At 53.6% G+C, this 14,955-nt stretch overlaps 3 protein-coding genes across 3 annotated transcripts; 2 read left to right on the plus strand and 1 right to left on the minus strand.

The window, feature by feature from the left end:
• The first annotated feature begins 61 nt into the window (after positions 1-61).
• CSUI_008297 (uncharacterized protein) lies at positions 62-657 on the plus strand. Its single transcript, XM_068068431.1, has one exon. The coding sequence runs from the start codon at positions 214-216 to the stop codon at positions 358-360; it is 147 nt and encodes a 48-aa protein (XP_067919596.1). The 5' UTR covers positions 62-213; the 3' UTR covers positions 361-657.
• A 130-nt stretch (positions 658-787) lies between these two features.
• On the plus strand, positions 788-7,217 carry CSUI_008298 (spry domain-containing protein 7-like). The gene is made up of 7 exons (XM_068068432.1): positions 788-2,604; positions 3,178-3,278; positions 3,859-3,982; positions 4,535-4,589; positions 5,303-5,387; positions 6,256-6,311; positions 6,512-7,217. Exons 1-7 carry the CDS (start codon positions 2,258-2,260, stop codon positions 6,602-6,604), a joined length of 861 nt encoding a protein of 286 aa, XP_067919597.1. The 5' UTR covers positions 788-2,257; the 3' UTR covers positions 6,605-7,217.
• Positions 7,218-7,285: 68 nt separating this feature from the next.
• On the minus strand, positions 7,286-14,825 carry CSUI_008299 (uncharacterized protein). The gene is made up of 5 exons (XM_068068433.1): positions 13,824-14,825; positions 12,906-12,937; positions 12,186-12,278; positions 11,250-11,360; positions 7,286-10,518 (listed from the first exon to the last, which is right to left on the minus strand). The coding sequence occupies exons 1-5, from the start codon at positions 14,386-14,388 to the stop codon at positions 9,721-9,723; spliced, it is 1,599 nt and encodes a 532-aa protein (XP_067919598.1). The 5' UTR covers positions 14,389-14,825; the 3' UTR covers positions 7,286-9,720.
• Between the last annotated feature and the right edge of the window lie 130 nt (positions 14,826-14,955).

The following is a 14,955-nucleotide window of genomic DNA, read 5'->3' on the forward strand; positions in this document are numbered from 1 at the left end:
TTTGTATCTAGTGGCGCCCGTTGCTGTGCGGCTGGCACTACACAGTGGAGGTGGACACCCTGTGGTCCTCTCTTTAGGTGAGGCTCTGACTTCGACTCCGAGCCACGGTCGGCTCCCAGATGATCTCTTTTCAGGGGTGCGTCCACACCTACTCAGAGAGAGGGTTTCCACTCTTTAGCAACTCAGGGACTAATCTTCGGGGGCCCTCTCCAAATGCTTGGGCCATGCAACGCCAATAGTGTCGTTGGGAGTATCCCGCACCTCTGGAGAGTGCCGTGTTGTGTCCTTGGAAACGCGGAAAGGCTGTGTGTGCTGCGCTTTCTGGGAGCTGTGCTTCCAATATTTAATCTATGCATTTAAGACTGAAAAAAAGAAAACGGAGAAATTGCGGAGAAAGGAAGGATAGCTCAAAAAGCTGTTAGACATTTGTATCCTTTCTGTCATGGTTGCGCACGACGTGTGCTGCAGTACACTCTAGACTGTGTTCGACGTGCTGTGGTTGCTGGGCATGCTCGAGTGTATTGTGTATTCACTGTTACGGTCAAGGGCCGTGGTGTACTGACAGGACATGTCCGCTCCCCTGGAATGTGCGTGTGAAAAGCCCCAGAGATGCAACCCTCGGGGCGCCAAGGGCTTAAGGTACTCAGTAGACTGAACACGAAAGACCGATTCGGCGCTGTCAAATACATCCCTTGGTGCACCGCCTCCTCCAGTGGTCAAGGGTTCCGTCCTGGGTTGCAAAAATAAGGCACGTTCACTGAAAATTGATTACCGTCTGAACGAGAAGACAGTCTGGCAGCAAGCAAGCTAAAGCAGCGTAGATCCTTCATCCAACGTCCACTAGCACTTCCGCGTTATGCAAGACAGGGTGACAGTGTTCGTCCAAGCCGCCAAGGCGAGTGTTCACCGGCGGGGCAGTCTACTGTAGGTAGAATTTCCCTTGGCAGGATTGTCGGGGCTTGTTCGTCTTTCGAGACAATGGAAGGCAGGCTGAGGCGGGAAAGGTCACGCGCATCGTCTCTTCCAGTTGTCTGCTTGCATTATGCAGTAGACCTTCCTAAGGCAGTCAGCCACGCTCCCGCCCCCAATGACAGATGAGTCGTCACGACGTAACAAAGGTGCCTGCCAGAAAAGGGCGCGAGCCTTATTCTTTCTGGCAGTGGGGGCAACGGTGTGCCAAGAGCCCGATAAATTCGATGGATGCCAGCAGAACTCGGACCCTGTGGTCGGGTCTGTCTCCAGAATAACAGGTCTTCAACGCTTCACAACCTGCGCATCCGTGGAGTGGCCAGACTGCTATTGTATCGAGCCCGTGCACTGGCGCAGCGCGGGCTCATATTGCCGGGACGCGTCGCACCATTCCTTGAGCTGGCCGTGCTCAGCGAAGTTGCTCAGTCGGTCTCTTAGTTTCAACGCCATCAGCTACCCCGCCAACGCCTTTGAATGCAGTCGATGTTGAGGCTACAAGCCAGTGTAGCGAACCAGCAGACCAGCCCCGTGCGGCACGACCACTGACAGCCACGAGGTGCGTCAAGTGCTTCAAGGAATGTGATCTCTGTCTGCGCGGTGCTGCATACATCTGCCTATTTTCATCTGGTCTGTTGCAGTGAACTAAATGCGCGAGGCTCCGGGCCTAGGTATCAGCACCTGTGAACCCGACATTTCCCAAGAGATCAGAGTGTCGACGCGTGTAGGCAGTCGAATTTCGCGCGACAGCGGCAGCGTGATGCCTTGTCAGTTGCTACTGGCTTGTTCCCAGAATTACATGTGTCCGTCTGCATCCATTGACCTTCCTAACTGCTCGACGCCTCGCCATCCTCTTGGTGAACGACGGTCACCCGAATGCGGCACCTTTAACCACCCAAGGCTAAAGCTGTGAATCCTGCGCCCCGCAGGCGACGTCTTGCCGGACCTGCGATGAACAGTGTCGACCACTCTGGTTGATGCTTGTTTCCTTCCCAGCAGGCACTCGCCTTAAGTAAACAAACCAAGTCACAATTCATCGTTTTTCAACTATGCCTCTCCGTCTCTTTCCGCCCCAAATGACAACAGTGACGGTTCGAGGCAGACGACAGCACCCTACAGACTCCAGCTAGCCGGCTGGGTTTTAACGGACTCTTTCACATCCGATTTTGCAAGACTCTTATGTCGCACACATACCTTTGCTGTCGGTCCCGTCATTAGTAGGCACGTTAGTACATCAGTACTGTCTGGATCTGCTTGCCCGTTATCTCCGTGTGTCACGCTGCAGGCCGACATGTACGCGTTTCACCATCCTAAACCGTGCGCGCTCCTTGTATTTCCTTCCTCTTCCTCTTCGCCGACATTTCCGAGGCTTCTGCTGTTTATCTCAGCTATATTCACCGGTCTGTTCGCTATCCTTTCAGCAGCAGGAGCCCAGATCTGCAAGCTATTTCGCCGCTGCGCACGACGCAATACAGTCGATCGGTCGTGTGAAGAAGACGCTGAAAAGGGAGGCTCTACCGAAGTAGCTTTGAAAGAGCTCACCGACAATGAGGAGAAAAAAGGATCGGCCACCAACAGGGGGGTCACTGCAAGAGCGGAGAAAGAAAAACCCTCCAACCAAAGAGAGATCACTATCGGGTGAGCCCAGTGTAGAGACTCTGCTACGCTTGGTGTTGAGGGGGAGACAGCATTGGCGGTCCTCATGCCCCGTTGTGCATCTCGCGCGATTACTCACGTGTAAGGGCGGACTTTCTCTGGCTGTACAGCTATGAGTATCACCCGAATGTACAATGCCAGTCAAGGGTTCGCTTTCTTGGGGTATCTGTACACGTCGAAGACAGTGCTCTCCATAGGTGAATGGCCCCGGAGAGCTTTTTCGCGGCGAACGGCCGTTCCGTGCTTAAGTGCTTACAGTAAGGAGGCTTTTGACGTCGGCGAAGCGTCTGAGTGCTCAGATACAAGACATGTGGGGAAGGACGAGCTAAACAGCGTTCATATTCAACGGGTGTCCGATCTGGCCAGAGTCGCGATATTATCTCAACGGGGAGACCGCGGAAAACTCCTACGCTAGTACTGTCTGCTTTTAAGACCGGCTGACAGCATGCCGTTCACGGCCTGTGCTGGCGTCACTCACGGGCCGTCCAGTCAGCAGAGTGGAGTTGAAAGCTGGCTTGTCCTGGACATGGAAAGACGCCGTCCGTTGTGCCTCAGGAAAACGACCGCGGATCTGCACGCTGACAAGAGTGGCATAATGAAAGGCGTGGGGCTGGCGCTGGCTAACGCCCCAATGGAGCAGGATAAAGTGTATTTCGGTGAGGACTAAGGTGTGAGGAAAAGAAATAGCTCCAATTCTTCTACTGGACTGAAATACATGAACCCTAGTAACTGCAGGCTGGCATGCACTCAGCATTGCAGATGTGGTACACCGAGACCAGAAACTAGCTAATGCAGAAGCGGTGTGTGCTGTAGCCGAGGGCTAGCAACGGGGGCCACGACCACAGTGCTTCTTTCTTCTGTAAGAAGCAAGGGCCGAAAGTACCGCACTTTCGGGCCCCTGTCTTTCTTCAAGACAGCTACGCAATCCTTGGTGCACAATAGAAGGACGCTCAGCTCAGCAGATGCAGAAAAGCGTTGCTTTCTGTCCCGCTCTTTTTGCAGTTCTGGACCGGTTGCCCTTTCTCCGTTGCTGTGGAAAACTCAGCCGCACTGTACTGACTTCCCGACATCTTCTTGGCTTTTGCCAGTCAGAGATGAGGTAGTTCCCGTCCTCTTCAGATTTCATATGCTCATCAAAAACAGCTATGCACCACTTGATTCTTCTCCACCGTGAATGCCACCACCGTAGCTGTTGTCCTGTCATGGTGTGTGGTGTCCCCGTATCGCTGACAAAAGAAGTCCGGGTACTCGAACCTGGAACCTTGCTGGTAGGAGCAATGCGGGCTCCCCCGACTGAAGTTATCCCCTGGTCAGAAGACGAGTTTAAGGCTCTTTTGTCGGAGGAAACAGCAACGCACTGGTGAGAAATCTCCAAAGACACTCGTGCAACTGCACCGACTCACGAGACAGTCAAAGCAGGGTGACTTAAGGGCACAGTCAGCGGGATCGCCCTCGCGCCGAGACCGCTCTTTCAAGATTTGCAGATCTACTTACTACAGCCCGACAGCGTCTCGACTGCGTGGTGTGCGACGCTCGAGGAGTCAGAAGGGAGAACTGCTACATTGAGCCGTCTCCAGTTGCAGTCTGGAGGCGGTAAGAGACATGCGTATGTCCCAGGGTCTTTCTCGCGGAGCGGATCTATATACATGTATATGTCACATATGTACTGCCCAGTTCACGAGCTGCGCGCCCTTGCACGCCGCGAGTGCGCTAATGAAAGATTTCGCTGGTCTAGGCGTGCACTACCGCGGCCGCGTTCCGTTCAGACAGTTCGAGGGGAGCCTTACGGGTCAATAATGTGGGAGGGCATATCACGGTGAGCAAGGTACACCCCTTTCGAGGGGCCACGACAAAACGAGGGTGCAATCTCTGCATTCACGGTATTCTCAATAAATTGTCTTATGTATTCCAGCGGCTTCGCTGAATTCGGCTGCAACGGGACAGCCGTTGAAAAAGACGACGTCATAGTAAGTCGCTTGAGGTGAGGGCGCACGACCCACAGGTTTCCAGAGTCAGGATCAACAAGTGTTGAAATCTGCAGCGTGCGCCCTTGCTCATCTCGTGGGGTGACGAGTTCAATCCATGTTCGCACACCGGGTAGTTGCCTTCGTGCTAGCAAGATTTCGCGCACGCTTATGGTCTTGCACTTCAGAGTCTGGTCTGCTCAGCCTGCCTGGTCCTTGCCTCGTCATTTGTCCTCTAGCCAACTTACAACAGTCCAGGGGACTTCTCCGAGGTAGCGCACATGTGTAAGTGTGTAGTCAGCTCTGATCTTGCCCGAATGTAAAAACTGCGGAATATATACTGCAGGGGCAGTGGGCTCATAATTGCTGGTGCAAGAAAACACTGCTTTGGTAAAGCATACGCAAACAGGTTTCCCCGCGCGCTTCAGCAGCTGTTGGTTGGAGAACAGAAGAGAAAAAGAGAAAAAGAGTCTGATGCAGTAACGGTGCTCTCCAGGTCTCGTCAAGAACGTTCAAGGCACCTGGGATGACATAGAGCGCTTCCATTCAACATTGTTTTCGTGTAACAGCGATAGCAGTTCCCCCCCACTGCTCTCCCTGCAGCAGAATATATTCTCATCATCTCTCCGGAGGAAACCCTGTGAACTGTTGCTCGTTCCTCTCGAAGTTACCCGAGTTTACAGATGAAGTGAACAGCTATTCTATGCACCTTTCAGTCATGCGCCTTCGACCAGTCCGACTTCCCCACATCTCTTCATTTCGCCTTGAACGGAGCGAGCTTACCCTCAAAGACGAAAACAGGTGGGCTCCACAGCCAAACGAACTCGGTTTCGGCCCGGTCACGGATTGATTTGCAGCCCGAAACCTGTTGTGTGACTGGTTTCTGACCGGTTCTGTTATAGCGGCGTTCTCGCTGCGAAGTTACAACATCGTCGTTTAAGCTATTGTAAAGCATTCAGCTGCGTAGAATGGGTTCGTTTACGAACTTTCTGCTCCTCTTCACTGCCGACGCAAACTGATGGAGGAAAATGACACACCCTCGTTATTTGCGCTGAGAGTAACAGCATCTGAACGGAGCGCTCACACGAGGAACTCGAAAGGGGGTTGTAGCTCAGCAGCACGTAGATATGTAGCTGGCGGTCTGTAGTCCCAGGCTGCACTCAGCCGGCGGTTATCCCCTGCTATTCATTGGGCGCTGTGATGGCTCAAGCCCAAGCAAATCTCGTTCCTGGAGCTGCGAGCCGAGCCTACCATTTCGCTTCAAGAAACGCCCGCGCCGATGGAGGTATTTTGTAGGACCTGAGAACTCCCGGGTTCCTTAGGACCGCCTCTAGGTACCAAAACTTTTCACGAAGTACATCTGTGATCTTTCCTGCGGAAAACATCAGGTGGCCCGGCAGCCAGACAGCTGGGTGAGCCTACGCCACTCTTTCATCGGGCGTTGACGGCTTAGATTTTGCAGTGGCTTGCCTTCAGTTCGTATCATGCCGGCCAAGAGGGCGAGTGAACTATGCTTGTCCTGTCTTCGGGGTAAAAGCCACTTGCTCTCCGGAGAAAACGGAGACGCCGGATATGCCCTCAGCTCAGAAACAAGGTCGCCAGGGACGCAGATGCAGTGACCTGACACATTGGTTAGTCGCTCGAGGATGATGTCTTCTTTGCCCCTCAGGCCTACGCGGCGAAATGTGGCCGGCTGTCGCTTTGCAAGACGGTGCCGTTGCCCAGGTGAGGTGGATCCCTCCTGTCATGACTAAGCCTGTACTGGGAATGCAGGTCCCGGCGTAGATGAGGAGACGGTGGTCTGTTATATGTAGCAAGCTACCGGTACGAAATCTCCTGGTGTATCGGCGTATAGGCTAGTCCGCTAAGTGACCGTGGTATGTTAAGAAATTCCACGAGCGCTTCTTTTTTCGCTTTCTTGTCAGCTGATCTTCGATCCTCTCCGCTGCTGTCACTGGGCAACCTTCAAAAAACGAGGTTTCAACTGCCTGACGGTCAGTCGTAGTCTCATCTGGTGACTCTACCAAGCAGAACCAACAACTACTGATTGCCCTCAGTGCAGTGTCCCCGAGGGATACATTTCAGGACGTGCTGCGACAGTGCCCTCACGGAAAATTTGCGGCCTCACTCGTACGGTTGAGAAGCCAGGTGACCCGCGATGGGCGAACGGCTTCGAGGCTGCCCCGCATCAGTCTCTCGTGTACACCAGGAGCGCAACATCTCGCTCGAGGATGTATTTGACTACTGATTTCCCGGAGTCGTTCCTCTTTCGTCGACGCCATGCTCATTATTTTGCCTGCTGACCGTGTGTAACGACGCCACTTACTGTTGTCTATTCTCGTGTGTCGCTCTTTTTGGCTGAAATGCTCGAGCTCTGGCTGGGCGTGGCAGCTCAAGTCCAGGAGAACAGAGAGGGCGCCCACCCTTCAGCGGGGGCTCTCTACAAAGAGGTGCCATTCCTCAGTGCCGGTGTGTCTGTCAACCAACAACATGTGGACGACACCAGTCGTACGGTGTGCCAGCCAACACCTGAGGCAGGTGAACCGTGGGCGGATGTCCGCTGAAGGTGTTCTTTTTGAGTCAAAATACAGCTGCACCGGGTTACTGGCCAGCAGACTCCGTGAGTGCGTAAACCTCTATCAAACTGGTGCATACAAAATAGTTAGACAACCATGCTAACGAGGCACGGAGCGTCTTTTTGCATCCACTCTAAGTGTACAAGTGAGCACATGGAAGTCAGCCATCCACACAACAGGAAGGCCAGGATGGTCGCTGGGTGATGACTGAACCGAAGCGCCACCCACGAGGGATCGAGTCCATGTAGACGGCCACTTGAACCACTGGGAGCAATCTCAGGGTCTCCCCACCGGATGCAAGTGCCCAACGGAGCGGGCGTGCATCGGAGTTGAAGGCACCAGCGAGGAGCTAAAATGAAACAACCTGAGGAAGGAAGACTTGCGTGGGGAACGGCGCAGGTGTAGGTGCTGTATGGCATTCCGTACCTATAAGCACCAACCCCCGGTATTCTACACTACTAAAGCCAGAGTATGACACACAGAAGACCAGCTGGGTCAGCGTTCACTTCCGTTAGCGGAGCTCTCCAAAGAAGTGGAGTTTTCGTGTATGCCTCCCCCCATCTGTGTCCCCGTAATTCGCGTGAGCATTCACTCTCTCTCGGCCTTCACCATCCTGTAGAACGGACAAGGACGGAGCTGGTCCCTTTTCCGCCGCTCCATTCCTCATCTCTGTGGGGCACAACGAACTCAGCAAAGAAGCCCCGAGAGACTGCCATTTTGTCCGCTCCACTGAGGGTTTTGTGGTTTCTCCGTCTGGAACGCTCTCTGGACTGGGAAACTCCTGAGAGGGAGCTGTTAAGAGCTTGCCACCGCTGAGTGCCTTATTCCATTCAAGAATTTGTTCCGGGTTCATGACCACTTCTCGCTTCGCCGGGAGAAAAATTCTTCTTTCCTCAATTGGGGCCTTCTTCTCTGTGTCCCAGATCCAGAGTAGTCCGCCGGCGATGCCTGACACCCACACACCCCACCGGTAGGCAGGTGAGCCACGCAACAAAGTGTCTCTTTTCACAAGCTGGACTGCATTCCGCCACCAGCGAAACATTTCGGCTGCCGAGCAGAGGTCGAATACGGGAGAAAGCACTTCCAACGGAGTGCCAGGAACCGGCGCGGGACAGAAGTTCGTCCGTCGTCAAGGCTCCGAGTCAGAAGCGGCTGATCATGATTCACGTCTTCTAAAGAAGTTAAGATGTGGTGCGGACTGTCCGAGGACACGCATTTTCAGCTTGAGGCGCATAAACAAGAAAAAACTATCGTTTCGAACTTCTGAGCATGCATAGGGGAAATTAGTGAGTAGATGGCTAAAGAAGAGGAAGAGGGTACGTGGACCTGCACGAGCAGCGTTGAGCACTCATCGTCTACGTCCTAGCGGACTGAAAAAAAGTGGAATATTGGAGCTCTGCAAACGCGTCTGCCGCCATGGTGTCGTACTCCCCTGTGCTCAACATCCTGTCTCCGCACTGCCCATTGCCAGGTAAGTGCATGCGGACCAAGCATACCATGACCCTCTTCGGCCATTGCCACGACACCGGCACGGCAAGGACGGGGCCCCGTTTGGGACTGAAAATACCACCTCACCCCTCGATGGCGAGCTGAAACACAATTCTCGAAAAGGTGACCGACCGGGGGGCTATCCCGGATTGGTGCCGTCGTATATCATCTACATACTGGAAGTCCGCGGTCATTGTTTCCTCTCGTGAAAACACTGACTCTGAATGCTGTACGTTACGGGAACGCAAAGGTGGTACGCATCAGGACTGCAGACGAGACTTGCTCGCAGCAGTGACCACAGGGGACTAGCCATTTTCCTCGTTGAGAAGGGCTTTCTCCCTTCGAATCAAGCAAAAAGGCTTGGGTATATTTCACGATCAGCTCGTGCAGACGTCAACAACTGTGCAGCTCGGAGAGTACGGGCATACATCGATTTCAGAAGTTGTGCTCAGTCAGAGCCGACCCACTCCGGAACACAGAATGTGCCAAAGTATGAAGTACCGTCTTCTATTAGAAGTACAGCTGTACCGAGTGTAGGTGTGCCGGAGCAGTGCACGCACTATTCCCACCCCTCGGAAGATTTGCCAGTAGCAATCACTCATGCCAGGGCGGGGAAGCAGATCGTAAGGAGGACCCCGTTATAGTCGGGACCGATCACAGAGAACTGCACTACGACTAGGATATGCACCGCGCCGGCCAAGTAATCCCACTGCGCGACTCCTCGCGTCGGTGCCGGCGACAACTCCTGTGTGACGAGTAGGACGTGGTCTTCCGCCTGATGCGGCCGATCCTCCAAAGCGTGGCCCCATTTTAGGGGCTGCGCAAAACCATTCCTGCTAAACAATTCCTGTCCGCAGTATAACCGGCCCAGCAAAGACAGCAACTGTGTTGAAAGCTCGGAAAAAGCACACTTTGATGCCGTTCCAGAACATCAAGTCATGACACATACGATTCCCGTAGTTGTGCTGCTGCCACCATAATCCTTTAGTCTTCATCTCCTTGACCGACCGCGTCAATTCAGATCTCGCTGTCGCTTCAACCCGGGTGAGGGCTACCTGAGGCAATATATATCAAAGAGAGGTGTCATCTTCCTGCATTTCCTCGTAATATATATTGAGATGAGAGGTAAGGATACTTCTAATGAAGGGGGGAGTGACCTGAGCCACCGGCTGGAAATGACTGCCACGGGTAAGGCGCATATATAGGACGGGACGTTCGCCCCCATCCGCTGTTGGCATCCCCAGAGGATGCCGCACTTCCCACAGGTCCAGATGCCTCCGCCCCGACACAGGATCCACTGCGCCCTGAAGAAACGTGGCGACTGAAAAACCCAGCATATTCGCCACGGCCTCAATCTCAAGGTCTCTGGCGAAGGTTCCAAGGATGGGGTTCCTCACTCTAAAACACCGGGCTTTCAGCAGCTGGTCCCTCGACATATTTTCTGGATCCGTGTCAAAGTACGGCACCTCCGCCCCTTGACGGCTTCCAAACTCTAGGCTGCGCTCGTGGTTCTCATGTTCTCTCAACTCTTCTGTTGTGATCAAGGGCTCGAAGGGGCCGCCTTCAGCAAGATTGGTTTGCATCCAATCGGCAAGTGCGCAACGGACTCTTGCCCAGTGTTCCGAGGACCCCGATGCAATATAGCTCAGAGCGTAGTAGAAACAATTTCCATCCGCGGGAACGTCTATCACCCCGAGGGGATCCCCGAGTTGATCCGCAGGCACCATATAAGCAGGGCGCGATATTGTTCCAATGCCTAGGGTCCGGGCCATCTCCAGCTGCTGTTCTGGCAGCAGCGGTTTGAAGCCCAAATGACGATGGCCACATCGATCCAGCTCGCGCCTCTCCAAGGAGGCAGTGGAATCCGCCTAGAGAAACCACCAGAAAAGGATACAGCGTTCACGGCGCAGTATGCGATTCTAAAGGGCGTGCTAGACTTTGGTAGCAGCTCAGGGAGCGACAGCCAACAAGTCGAGCTATTCAGAATCCCAGCCAGAGAGCTCGACTTTTCGCTCTGAACCCTTCTTAGACACAATGCTGAAATGTTTCCCTGCCTGGAAGCAGGAATGCTCGAGACATTTAAGAAATCCCACCTCGGAGGCAAATCGCGCCACCCTATTGAGCACGTGTGAATGCAGCAGTAGTGCTGGGCTACGCTCTCACGGAGTGCTTGACCGCGGCGGTCGCCGCGGAGCCGACGACCCGAGTAAACAAGCCAACCGTCAGAGGAACCTGCACTAAGCCAGTGCTACTGTAGTTTCTCTGACGGTCCGCTGGCTTCCTCGTGCAGTCGGCTCTGTGGCGACCCCCACGGTCAAGCGGGCGTAGAGAACCAGCGCCAGTGCCAGTCCGACTGATTTCCTCGTACTGCCCACGCGCAACACGATGTTACACAGAGCTGTGACAAAGCCCGCGATCAGAGTGATCGAGCACGATGGAGACCGGCCGCGCCGCTTTCCCCCCTGAGACTAGCTGCACCCGAGTTGGCAACCACCGGAGAACACTAGTGTCAGCGAAAATGCTTTTGTGCGTTCCAGGGAGGCGAGAGAAGAGCTGAAGCACTCTCGACCACCCGGCCGCAAGCGTTGCTGCTGCTTACCCGTTCCAGAACAGCACCGATCTTATCAACGTCGCCCCCGTAGTACAGCACGAGCCCCGGAATCTCGGTGACAGAGGTCGATGGGTTGTGAGCGAGGAGGGACTGGAGATACTGTAGGAGCAACACAAAAGATTTTGGCGTTCCGCACCCATGGTCTCTCAGCGCCGTATCGGACGTCCTGAGGAGTTCAGCAGGCTACATACATATATATGTATATGTGACTAGGTGCTTGTGCGTGCTCAGCATGTGTATGCGAGTGCCATTCGAAACCGTCGTTAGTCCGATTTGGAGGACTTGACTGAACCGAACGCCGCCGTCCTAGCCCCATCCTCAGACGTTCCTCTCTTTGTGAACTCAATTTACGGTGCTGCAAACATGACTGTGTACTGAGCACTTCAAACTACACTGTAACAAATCCAGTTCGCCGCCACCCGAGGAGTGCTACCTACAACTGGAGAATTGATTACTACGCTCCCTGTTTGATCAGGTGTTTGTCTGACACAGACGATGTGAGCACAAATAATATACATACTCCGGGTTTACGCGTGGGTGGTCGCTCTGTTCTTGCAAACAAGGGGCACAGACACTTGGCAAGGTTGCGTGCACACAGCTAGCTACGGTCTCAATTGAATACCCTCTTCACGTGTGAGCGGTCTTTCACGGATCTGGTGGAGAGATCTTCCTCACGACTCTTCAAGCGTACAGTCACGGCTGCGTTGGTGCTCACGAAGTGCTAGACCCGTCACCCTACCTAGGGGTACCCGAGGATGGGCATCAGTTTTCACAAGGTCGCGAGGCCTCGGGATGACGCAGGCCTTAGCTGACTTTGCATCGCACCAGGGCTCACGTCACTCCGTTAGTCACCGTACACACATATCGCATGCAAAAGTACAGAGGATACAGAGGGCTGAAGGACTTTTCGTCTTCGAATCTAACCTGAGGCACGTCCCTGGGATGCACATCGGCGTGCCTCGAAACGGAGGCGATCACGTCAGACAGGCGATTTCCCACCAGTGCGCAGAACGCTCCCTGCGGTTGAAGAATGCCACCGAAACACGCGCCCCTGCTAAAACGCTAGTTCCTTCATGTTATCAAGACCGCCTCACTGAGGACAGAAACAGTATCGCCCGGTGCGGTAGCAGACATTGCCGACGACATTCTTCTCTGTGGTTCTGACTGCATCAGGCAGAATATATATTGAAAGGAAGAATCTTCCCGGCACATCCCCCTTACGCGACATAGCCTGATGCCAGAGCAAATGTCTTGTAGACTCCTATTTCTCTGGTTCAAACTATGTGAGAGAGCCACTCGCGAACAGTTTTCTTTTTGATAGATACAACACATGGGTGCCATGACGTTCCAGGGGCGAAAGAAGCGCGGTCAGGCCTTCACAGCTATGCAAGAAGGACCCACCCATTAAGCATGCACGACGCTGAACCAGATACCCCACAGGGGAACGACGTAGAATGACCGGGGTTTCTTTCTCATGTTTGTAACGATTCTCAATGCGCACGTGCGAGCCTACACATACGCAAGTATGTGTATTCCTGTGTAGGGCGAGTGCTCCGCAAATGTTTCAGCACAAGACTGCGCATTCAGATGAGTGTGCTCGGAGGAGCGTCACCCTCTGAGAGTCGCAGCTCACGTGTGACTTACTCCAACGTAGTAGTCTGGATAAAAAATTTCAACTGAAGGGAAGCAGACGTAACAAAAGGAATAAGCAAGAACACATACGTAATGCAGCCAGTTCGAAAAAGAAGCAGAAATAACCGGTAATGTAGAAGACATACAACTCGAACAACCACCTGGACGCTACCTACTACTCATGTTGACTGGCTTACTGGCGCAGTCACATCTACGGCTCAGTGAGCCGCCTTATCTCAACGGCGGTACCGGAAACGAACGCACCCAACAGCAGCCCGCCAGCACTGCCATGACATGAGAGTGAAAAGAAGAATTGACATTAAGACTGCACCAAGATCTGACAGATCTTTCTGGCTGCCGTATGTCATTCAACACATCTAGATACGCACGTAAACAAGAAGTTACTGTGTGAGTATTCGCGTTGACTTATCTACAGTTCTCTCGACTCGGGCGAAGCGTTGAGCTCCCTCATCAAAGAGACCGGAGCGTTTTTCAGTGCTGTTGAAAGTCTGAGGAAAGACCCTGTGTGTACCGCTGTTGTAGTGAGATAGTCAGAACAACGTCAAATTCTTAGCTGAACAGTAACTTAAGCAAGTACGCCACTTTCTTTGCTCGGCGAGTTGTTCCGACCCCCCTTTGTCAGGGCAAGCTAAAAGCACAACGTGGAATAGCCTCATAGGACCACCGGTGCACTCCCGTCGGTGTCCCTGAATGTGTCCCCACATGCAAATCGAGTGTATGCTGGAGTGTGCTCTATCACGCAGATGCCCATTCCAGTATACGACGCTGCGAAGTCTTTCAGCTCCCTTCGTCAGCACTTTGTCTTTCTTCGGAGACTACTAGAAGGAATGCTCGAGTTGAGTCTCTGCATCCGACAACTTAGAAGATTCCTTCTCTCCCTCGTACCTACTCGTCTCGTGACCGACTGACCTGTCTCGCCTCCTTCTACGCGTGAAAGAACATCAGCGACTAAGCATCGCACTTCCATCTCTGGATCTACGTCGTCCCCCGGCGGCGACTCCCCCCCCTCAGCCAGTCTTCTGCCCGTCGGGCTTCGTCTTCCCAATGACAGTGCAACCCCGCGGCCCTCGCTACGAGGGCAGTTGTGGTTTGCTAAGAAATTGAGGCTCTTTCTCCTGATACCGGCGTCTATCCTTCTTTGCCGATTTAGCACAATCACCAGCGAAGTAAGGACAGCTACGCAAAGAGCGACGGACAAGATCTTTGAACGTCTTCTCTCCCTCAGTTTGTTCTTCACGTGCGCTTTAGCACCTCCAGTGAAGTATTCGCTTACGCCATTCCTACGAAGGCGCATAGGCACAAGCCGTCCCCCGCTGACAGGCAAAACCTGAAAGGCAGAGCCTTTGTCGGCAATTGTCCGTCTTTCGTTTACACTGTTATCCCTTTCAGTTTCACCGCTCCTTGCATCGTATCCTGCATCTTTCTCGGATTCACCTCCACCGGCCCTGTGCCGCCGATTTGCTGAATGTGCCATGTTGATGACAGCGCTACTGGTTGTAGGAGACTTCTACTGTCTCGCTGGCTCCTGCTTCTGTACGCCAGGTGGCGTAACATAGCACGGGCATGTTAGAGATCAAGGCGGGATGCGCGCAATACGCTGTGCGAAATGGTCTTATACACATATAGAGAAGCGGCTGAAAAATTATACTGGGTCTTCGACGGGAAAGAGAGAACTGTTTTCTTGTCCGTCACAATCTAAGCACGCTGCCTACCATACCCGACTTCATGGCCCAAGCGCGGCTGCTGGTGTCGATGATGGCCAGCACGACGGTATGCAACAGACTTCAGCTAGAAAAGAAACTAAAAATAGGACGGGAGAAAATCCCAAAATGACAGCGCATTAATGAAATTGCCAACTTGTGACGCTGGTGAGGGACTCCGTCTACCGGGCCTCCCCTGCGCATCCGAGAGTGGGACTGACCACAGGCTAGTAGCTGCGAGCAAGTACAGCGCTTTCGTCAGGCCAGCAGCAGTCCTGGGCGAAGAGCGTCTGAGCTGCATATCGGGGGGGCGGGAACGGGCGGGCGGGGGACACTATCGT

The sequence above is a fragment of the Cystoisospora suis genome, assembly GCF_002600585.1.
Source record: "Cystoisospora suis strain Wien I chromosome Unknown contig_4612, whole genome shotgun sequence".
Lineage (NCBI taxonomy): Eukaryota > Apicomplexa > Conoidasida > Eucoccidiorida > Sarcocystidae > Cystoisospora > Cystoisospora suis.